The sequence below is a fragment of the Cyprinodon variegatus genome, unplaced genomic scaffold, assembly GCF_000732505.1.
Source record: "Cyprinodon variegatus isolate N-32 unplaced genomic scaffold, C_variegatus-1.0 Scaffold1301, whole genome shotgun sequence".
Taxonomy (NCBI): Eukaryota; Metazoa; Chordata; class Actinopteri; order Cyprinodontiformes; family Cyprinodontidae; genus Cyprinodon; species Cyprinodon variegatus.
This window is the reverse complement of record NW_015151754.1, coordinates 118,808-128,129: the sequence shown is the minus strand read 5'-3', so window position 1 is coordinate 128,129 and position 9,322 is coordinate 118,808. Positions and strand designations below refer to the sequence as shown.

The following is a 9,322-nucleotide window of genomic DNA, read 5'->3' as shown; positions in this document are numbered from 1 at the left end:
CGATCCAGTACATAGAGATCAGAGGGGAAACCTGATGGGCCATTCAGGTTTTGGCCAATCATAACTTGAATGAAAATCTTGAATGGACCCATCCTCTCAGTTCTGGTTCTATTTGTTGCTTCTGTATTCATTACCTCCCAGTTTTTCCTTCCACTAAATTTTCCATTAATATAGTGAGATGCAGCAGTCTATGAACATCCAGCTTCAGAACACACCTTCCAGGTTTATTCCTATGTGTCTGAGGTCAGCAGTCTTTGTCAGGACTCTGTTGACCAGAACCAGGGCGTGGGTTTGATTTTAACTTATAGGGACACTATTGGTCTTCAGTTTCATTGGTCCAATGCAAAAATATGCACACTTTTTTATGCTTGACGTGAAAATCAGGGCTTATTTCATTTAAAGAGAACAGCAGCATTTCTTGCTACATTTATACAAATTTTATAAGCACTACACACTAGGTGCTGTTTATCAATGACTGAAGCATCACTGGCTCTAATGAATTTGGAATTAGGATTATTTTCCACTTTGAAAGGGTTTGCATTTGGAATTACATGCAACTAAGACAGTAGATAAATATGTGCCCATTTAACCAAATATAGTCTAAATATGTCTGTTATTTGTGGATTTATCCTGTGTTTTCTTTTGAAGATATAGTAATGTGCAGAGGTAAACAGATGTAAAACCCATTCTTATCTTTAAGTGTTCTCTTTGTATCATTAAACGAAGCAAAACAATAGATTCAAGGGACACCAAATAAATTTATTTTATTGACATTAAGGACTGGAACTAGAAGAGGAACCGACACTGAGCATTTAGAACATTAAATTCACTCTACAAGTTGTACATCTAGACTGTAGTTATTCTGTTTAACCCATTTCATGTATTTTATCTTGGGCTGAAACATTTAATCAGATTAATCGATTATTGAAATAATGTCAACAAGTTTAGTAATCGATTAATCGTTAACTGGAGCACAGACTCTAAAACATGTCTTTAGCTCACAGTGTGACCCACTTAGAGCAGGAATTATACCAAAATTGTAAAAAATATATATATACATATACAAACATTTTGCATTTTTATTTTATTTGTTTATTTGACAGGGACAGTACAATTAAACATTGCAACCAAACATGTGGCCGATGTCCAAGTACATAAGGCTTGTAGCCATGAGCTAATTTGCAGCCTTCATCCCTGGTTAGGCTTTTAAAAGGAGTTAGCATTAAGAGGGAGGGAGGTTAGTAACGACACACAGGTGCATAAAAAAAACAAGAGAAGTTAAAAAAAAATAAAAATAAAAAAAGTACAGTACAAGCCAGTTTAGTGCTGACACTCTTGATTGTCTTTGAGCCATATTTTCAATCTTGTGGAGAAAAGTTGAATATCAGTCTGTGACTTAAGCTCCAGAGGCAAAGAGTTCCCGAGATGTGATGCTTTCACTGAGAAGGCGGACTGACCCATAGATCTTTTAATCTTTAAATCCTGCAGTTCCCACTAGCTCCATCTCTTGTCCTGATTCCTTCATTTGCATACTTTAAAACAAATTTACAGATTACCTCAGGGGCAAGACCATTAAGGCCTTTAAAAATAGCTTTTAAAAATGAGAAATTTATAAAATTTTCAAATGTCATCATATTGTATTTTTTATAATTTTGCAGTGATGCCACTTCACCGGTTTTTGATCGAATATTTTTAATGCTTGCTTGTGAAGTGAGAGTAAAGGTTTTAAAACAGACTTTGTGGCCTGGNTGTATTATTGTGCTCCATTAACACATTAATTTTGTTGTGATTTATTTGTATAATACGTCATATTACATGATTTGTAGACTTTATTGACTCGATTACGACTATGCAATGTGATGTGCCTTTTTTATATTACAAGTTACAGTAATCTACTTATGCTATGAAACAAGCAGTGTGTGTCAAAGGGATGAATTTATCTCTATTTTAAAAGTCTTAAGTCCCCGTGAAAATGAGAACATCATCATTATTCGATGCTGTAGCACACGTGTAATTTACATTGCGACCGATCCAGTACATAGAGATCAGAGGGGAAACCTGATGGGCCATTCAGGTTTTGGCCAATCATAACTTGAATGAAAATCTTGAATGGACCCATCCTCTCAGTTCTGGTTCTATTTGTTGCTTCTGTATTCATTACCTCCCAGTTTTTCCTTCCACTAAATTTTCCATTAATATAGTGAGATGCAGCAGTCTATGAACATCCAGCTTCAGAACCAACCTTCCAGGTTTATCCCTATGTGTCTGAGGTCAGCAGTCTTTGTCAGGACTCTGTTGACCACAACCAGGGCGTAGGTTTGATTTAAACTTATAGGGACACTATTGGTCTTCAGTTTCATTGGTCCAATGCAAAAATATGCACGCTTTTTTTATGCTTGACGTGAAAATCAGGGCTTATTTCATTTAAAGAGAAAAGCAGCATTTCTTGCTACATTATACAAATTTTATAAGCACTACACACTAGATGCTGTTTATCAATGTTTGAAGCATCACTGGATGTGAATGAATGAATGTGGAATTAGGACTATTTTCCACTTTGAAAAGGTTTGCATTTGAAATTACCAGCAACTAAGACAGTAGGTAAATATGTGCCCATTTAACCAAATATAGTCTAAATATGTCTGTTATATGTGGATTTATCCTGTGTTTTCTTTTGAAGATACATAATTGTGCAGAGGTAAACAGATGTAAAACCCACTCTTATCTTTAAGTGTACTATTTGTATTATTTAGAACATTAACTTCATTCTACAAGTTGTACACCTAGGCTGTAGTTATTCTGTTTAACCCATTTCATATATTTTATGAAACAATTAATCAGATTAATCGATTATTAAAATAATGTTAACAAATTTAGTAATCAATTGTTAACTGTAGTATAGACATGTTTTAGTACCCTAAAACATGTCTTTAGCTCAGTGTGACCCACTTAGAGCAGGAATTATACCAAAATTGTAAAAAAAAAAAAAAAAAAAAAAAAAATATATAGGGTATAAACATTTTGCATAAAAAATGTTTTCGTCTGTGAATATTCTCCATCCAGAAGTCCTACACTGCTGCAACAATGCTGTATAAATTATAAACATGTTATTCACATCTAATTGTTGGTCCTTATGCAAGCCTATACCCATGACCAGAACCCGGTCAGAACCAAGCACATCTCAATTAAAATGGCTAAAAGAAAATCTCTCATTTAGTGAGAAACTCAAGTTTGGACTTTTATTAGCTGACAGCTCTGATCATGAAGCAGGTCCAACAGAGTTCTTCTGCTTCATGCGGACTTCCCAGTAAGAGGCTGATTCGGATCCACTCCATGCTGGGAAACCAGTTACTCAGGTCCGATTGCTGACATGAAGGGGTTGCTGACATAAGCGGCTGTTTTAGAGGAAAGGTTCCCGTTTGTTTCCTTAACAGTTTGACACAGCAGAGTTCTTTTCCTTTTTCACAAGTTTTTATTCAGTTTTATATACAGAACCTCGAATCAAGTCCAGTTTCACCCTAAAATAAACCTGATTTCAGCTTAAAGAAAGGTTTAACAGAACTGAACATCTAAATGTTAGAAACATTTGGATTAAAATCCAGGAAAAAAAAATTAAAAAGTCTAAATGAGCCTAAGATCCCAAAATGAAGTAAAACACAAACAGCTGGTGAGGAAATAAAAATCCTTTAATGATCATTAAGTTTCTTATTCCTCCATTTCAACATTTTGTTTTTATTCAGTTTTCCATCTTTGAACTTAAAGCTGTTCTCCCATCGAGGGTTCTAGGTGTTCTTGGACCGGTTCTCCAAGAACCCATGAAGGTTTCCAACGGAGCGGCGTCATTGTTCCATCTCTGCTTCTCTGACTAAAGGTCCATCATGGGGAACTTCTCAGACCTCCCTGGATCAGATCCGGTTCTGAGGGCTGCAGATGTTCTAGAATCTCAGCTGGACTTTTGCTGAATCAGATTTGATCAGACCTTTCTAAATTAATTATTTTCATTTTGGGTTTCTGCTAAAAAACAAAAAAAACAAACAAACTTCTGGATCCAAATGCTACTGAGGCGATGCCTTCAAGGAGAGCCTGCAGAGAAGTTTACAGCCTATAAAGAGAAGGAAAACCTGCAGCTAAAACTATTTCCAAGTTATTTATGAAAGTGGAAACTGGAAATAAAAAAACTCCTGCTGAGAAAATTGGCTTCTATTCGTTCGGATGGAAGAAATCAAGTTTAAAGCACTGGAGGAAAAGGCTGTCAGGCACAAAAAACATGTTTTGGTTTGTTTATTCGAGCCCAGATTCCAACATAAAGACAACAGAAGTCGCCTGATCTGATACTGGCAGAGCTCAATGATTTAGAGTATCAATGAAAATCTTTTATGTCTGTAAATAGAGTATTATATCAAACCAACCTAAACACATTTTTTTTATACAGAAATGTTCTGATCCACTGGGAGGAAAAGCACTGAGAGGACAGATGATCAGAGGAAGGAGGATTCCCTGCTATAGAAGCTATTCATTCTTAGAGTAATGCTTCCAAGCTTACAGAAAGTTGAGTGGAAGGAAAAATGCAACCATCATGGATGGTAACTTCAGAGGATTGTTAAGCGAACCTGCTAAAGAATCAGCTGGACGTCAGCAGCAGGAACCAGAACGGAACTTGATCCAGAGTCATTACGTAAACTCACTCTAGAACCGAAGGAAATAGAAGAGCTGAAGCGAAAAAGGACCAAAGAGTCCTTGGCCGATCGATGTGGAAGAAAAACAGTCTCAATGGAATCTGCCTTTTTTTGTACACCATATTTTTAACGCCGTATTTTACACATTAAAGTCCTTACACTGGATTTTTATCTGGTTAAAATTCAGCTGCAAAAAAAAATTGCCTGCAAAATATTTAACTGTAAATGTGTTGAACTTCTGGTAAACTCAAGCCAAAGCAATCTGCACGCGATGCTGTCGAGCAGCTTCTAGTCAATGGCATTTGCACATTTGATCAAAAGAAAGAAATAAAATAAAAGTTTGCCGCCTGCTTTTTTCGGATCAAACCAAGAGCCTGGGCAGACAGGGGTGCTGCATTAGCTGTGATTGGCTTACTTAATTCACCCAGTTTGATTAGATGAAAAACTCTAATGGCGGTCTATTATTAGCTACCTGACGTTTTATCATCATATCTATTTAACAAGAAAAACTCCTCGTCAGCATCATTCAGCCGGGAACAAAGCTATGCCCAGCTGTTGTGTCACGTGACCAAATGACCTAATTTCATTAGCTGAAAGCTGCCCGACTGCATCGAGGGTAGGTTGTTTTGGCTCGAGTTCACCAGAAGGTCGACACATTTGCAGTTGAATATTTTGCAAATTTATTTTTTGCAGCTGAATGTTTTGCAGGCCAATTTTTACCAGATAACAATTGAGTGTGAGGAATTCAATGTGTAAAGAAATGTCAGTGTTTAAAATACAGTGTGCAAAAAAAGACTGTTTTTCTTCCATAGATCAATCACTATTTCTGTGTATAAATCCTGTTGTTATTGGTCTGATCTAATATTCTAGTGTAGTGACATCAACAGAATGAGGACAGAGTTTCTGAATGTTTGGAGGATTTTCTGGGATCCTTCCTGTGACCCAGCGACTGCACCTGACGACCTGTTTGCTTGTCGGTTTAACAGGTTTATGAGGTCAGCAGAGGAGGAGGTAAAAATAAAACATCAGGAACAGCAGCAGCATCTCCTGAACATTGATCAGAACCGCCGCAGGACGCTCAGAGCTCGTTTAAACAAGATTCTTTATTTCTAGAGTTTACAAACTGTTCTGGTTCTGTGAGCGGCTCCCCCTGCAGGCAGAGGAAATGAACTGCAGTGGGGTCAGGTCCTGTGAGTGGAGGAGGCGACAGCAGCGCTGGTCCTGGATCGGCCTCCGGCCACCAACAGCAATGTCTCTGTTTATTTTAACCAATCAGCAGCTTCCAGAACCATCAGCGACACCAGGACGACCCAAGGAGGGGCTTTCAGCGCCCGCCCTGACCCTGATTGGTCCAGAGCTGAACAATGTCTGATGCAGCCCACTGACTCGTGATGGCTCAGGTTCAGTACGCAGGCCCCGCCCCTCACCGCACGCAGGGCTGGGATTGGTGTAGCAGTGTGAGTGGGAGGGGCTCTGTGGCGTCCTCACTGCTGTTTGGAACGCCAGAAGCGAGTGGCGATGGAGCCTAGAGAGAGTCCCTGCTTCTTCTGCTGCGACAGATCCGCCAGACGGTGCTCCTCCTCCTGCGGGGCGAGACATGAGGTCAGAACCGGAGACAGAACCTCAAAGGAGCAAAACGCAGTTGACTGCTCCTACCTGGGCTAGCTGGGCCTGCCGGCGTTTGAAGGCCTCGATGGGATCGTCCTCCAGCGCGTAGTTCTCTAGAACGCCCCGAACGTCGTCCACTCCGCTCAGAGCGATGGCTGACGGCGGGAAGAGGAGAGAAAGGAGAGGCGGGAGTTAGACGCAGAAAGGAAGACCTCCTCATGGCTGCAACCGTGGGAAAAACAGAACACCCTTAACCAGCAAAGGAAAGTTCTGATGCTCAGAGATCATGGACCAGATCCTTCCACAGAGTCACATCCATCGGGTTTTGGTTCAGGTTTCGCTCGTTATGATGTATAAATTAAAGACCAGATCACATTTTATTTCCCTTTTTTTTAACGTAGTTGGAGCTGAAATAAAAACATTCTTGATCAAAAGTTCTTAAAGGCAACAGATCCTTCCAGTGTTTCTGATTTGGTTCCTGCTGAACGTCGCTGCAGAGTCACAGTTCCTGAAAGTTTTCTGTATTTTTTTTTGTTTTGATCACATCTTTATGTTCCTGTACTTCTGCCTTTTAACTATCGGGTTCTGCTTTCTTCAGAATCATTTTCATTTACTATCATTTTTCATTTCTATTTAATTAGTTATTTTTAATAGGTTATAAATCTAAAAAAGAATCAAAATTCTTCCAATTTTCAGAAAGGTTTTTTTTGCAGTTCAGAAAAAAAATTTAAAATTCTTTACATTTATCTTTATATTTAATTAATTCTTTATCTTTATATTACTCTATTTAAATTTTTATTTTATGTCTTTGGTTTACTTAGGTTGATCATTAACACAGATTTAGAAAAGCTGCAATCAGTTTTTAAAGCTGTTAAAAAAAAAATAAAAAAAAAATAATCATATATTTCCATCATTTGTAGGTTATTTAAAACATATTTTATTCTATTCTTCTTTTTTTCTGCTCTGGCTGCTTTGTTAGAACATATTTTTAATATTTAATTTTCATATTTTAAGTTGGAAACGATGTCTTTTGCAGTGACCATTTAGGAAAAACTGAGAAAAACAAACAAACCTGCATAATAATCTGTAACATGGTGTAATGGATGAGCGGAGCGTCAGTCAGGACTTACTCTTCAGGAAGTTGGCGAGGTCGTAGAGCGCCCGGTCGTCAGAGTTCCCGTCCCACTTTGTCAGCGCCAAGCCGTTGAAGGGCTGCAGCTGGAACGACTCCCGCTTGCAGTCCACCATGATCACCTTGCTGGTGTCCCGGTTCAGACACGACACATCCTGAAGGACAGAAATGTTTAAATGTTGGTAATCCAGTGATCTGAGGGGGGCGCTGTCCATCCGCTGGCCGTGATCAGAAGAGTAGAGGTTTAAATTAAAACCAAAACATACAGAAAGATGAACAGATTTAAATCCTGACAGAAGCATCAGAACCAGAGCGGTTCTGGAAACACTGAGCTGAGGTCCAATATGGCCGACGTCGGTACGGAAGCTGTGAGCACAGACGCCTACCTTGACATGGTGGCCCTCCATGTAGCGCGTGGCGTCTCTGAAGAGGCGGTACATGACGAAGCCCTGGGGGTCGATGCTGTCGATCAGAGGAAACGCCGTCTGCTCGGCGGGAACAGAAACGTCAGCTTTATGGACCATCCATCCAAAAATAAACCTTTACAGCCTCTAAAAACTTCTGCAGAGAAGGATCTAAACTACTAAAGAGGCAAAGTTTAATTAGCCCCCATTTCTGCTTTAGGGTTGCCGTGGTAACGCAGATTAGAGACCAATGAGCTGAAACATCAGGAGGTTCCTGGAGCTCTGATCCGTGTTGGCGTTACTCACCATGCCCGTCTCAGTGGTGAAGATGATGATCTCGTAGAGCGGCGCCAGCTGCTGGAACAGGTAGTCGATGCCGGGCCGTTTCTTAAAGCGCCACCCGGTGGACAGCTGGACACAGAGCAGAACAAACAGGATGCTGTGGTTAACGATAACAGAAAGAACTAAACTACACAGCCCCTGGTTCTGACCCGGGAGCCGCTGCACTGACTGGACCCACGTCCTTCATGGGTCACAGCCACTTCCTGTGGTGTGAAGCAGAGCAAAGGGAGCAGAACTCTGGGCCCGATCCACATGTGTCATCATTTTTCCTCTTCACAAGAAGAAGAAGAGACGCACCGACCACTCCGGGTGCAGCAAGACGCCGGTCAGCTCCAGAACCAGAGTGTAGGGCGGCTGGTAGTACGGCTCCTTCAGCGGGTCGGGTAGCAGCTTTGGGCTCGTCGGTTCGATGATCATCTGAAAGGAGAAAAATAAAAACCTGAACTTCCTCCAGAATTCTGCTCTGACACACAGGAAGTATCTCTAGAAGTCCAGTCAGAGGAAGTTCTGACCCCTGTGGTAAAAACAGAACAAACACTTTCCTCATACAGGTATGAGCAGAACCGCCCCAGTGGATCTACTGGACCTACTGCCTTTATGTCGGTCTGCTGCTAGAACCCGAACTTTGGATTTGGTTGGAAATGAAAACAAGCCAGTTTATAAACTGGGTTCTGATCTACTAGATCAGGGCTCGATGTTAACCATCGCCCGATCGCCCGGGGCAAGTCGTTTTTAATGTCGGGAGAGTACAAATTTCATTGCATTTGCCCGCCGGGCAAGTGCAATGATCGCAAAAAAAAATAATTTATCACTCAAAATTATTTTAAAATCACCGACATTAGCTGAAAACGACCCAGAAGCGTTGCCGGCGCCATTTTTGTTGTTTTGTACACATTCTCGCGTGATTTGAAAAAGCCGCGTGATTTTCCGCCAGATGGCGTGATTCAGCAGCAGCTGGATGATAATAATAATTGTTTGCGCACAGTGTAAATATTTCTATCATATGGCAGTCTTCTGTACAGTGATGCAGGTCATACATTAAAAAATTTTCATTAAATTTTTTTCTCTTAGACATTGGAGCGGTGCATTTAAATGTTATAGAGCTAAACATGTTAAATTGGTGAGTAGGAGTAGTGTAAGTTTTTAACCTGTCAAGTTTT

At 40.2% G+C, this 9,322-nt stretch overlaps 1 protein-coding gene across 1 annotated transcript in view; it reads right to left on the bottom strand.

Annotated features, from left to right (window-relative positions):
- Positions 1–5,034: 5,034 nt before the first annotated feature.
- The window catches only part of timm50 (translocase of inner mitochondrial membrane 50 homolog (S. cerevisiae)), a 25,683-nt gene continuing 21,395 nt past the window's right edge, over positions 5,035–9,322 (bottom strand). Inside the window, exons 6-11 of the mRNA XM_015402121.1 lie at positions 8,460–8,579; positions 8,127–8,231; positions 7,803–7,901; positions 7,415–7,571; positions 6,333–6,439; positions 5,035–6,259 (exon numbers count right to left, since the gene is read on the bottom strand). Of these exons, the coding sequence (XP_015257607.1) occupies positions 6,161–6,259; positions 6,333–6,439; positions 7,415–7,571; positions 7,803–7,901; positions 8,127–8,231; positions 8,460–8,579 (687 nt within the window). The 3' untranslated portion in view covers positions 5,035–6,160. The remainder of the gene's footprint in view (positions 6,260–6,332; positions 6,440–7,414; positions 7,572–7,802; positions 7,902–8,126; positions 8,232–8,459; positions 8,580–9,322) is intronic.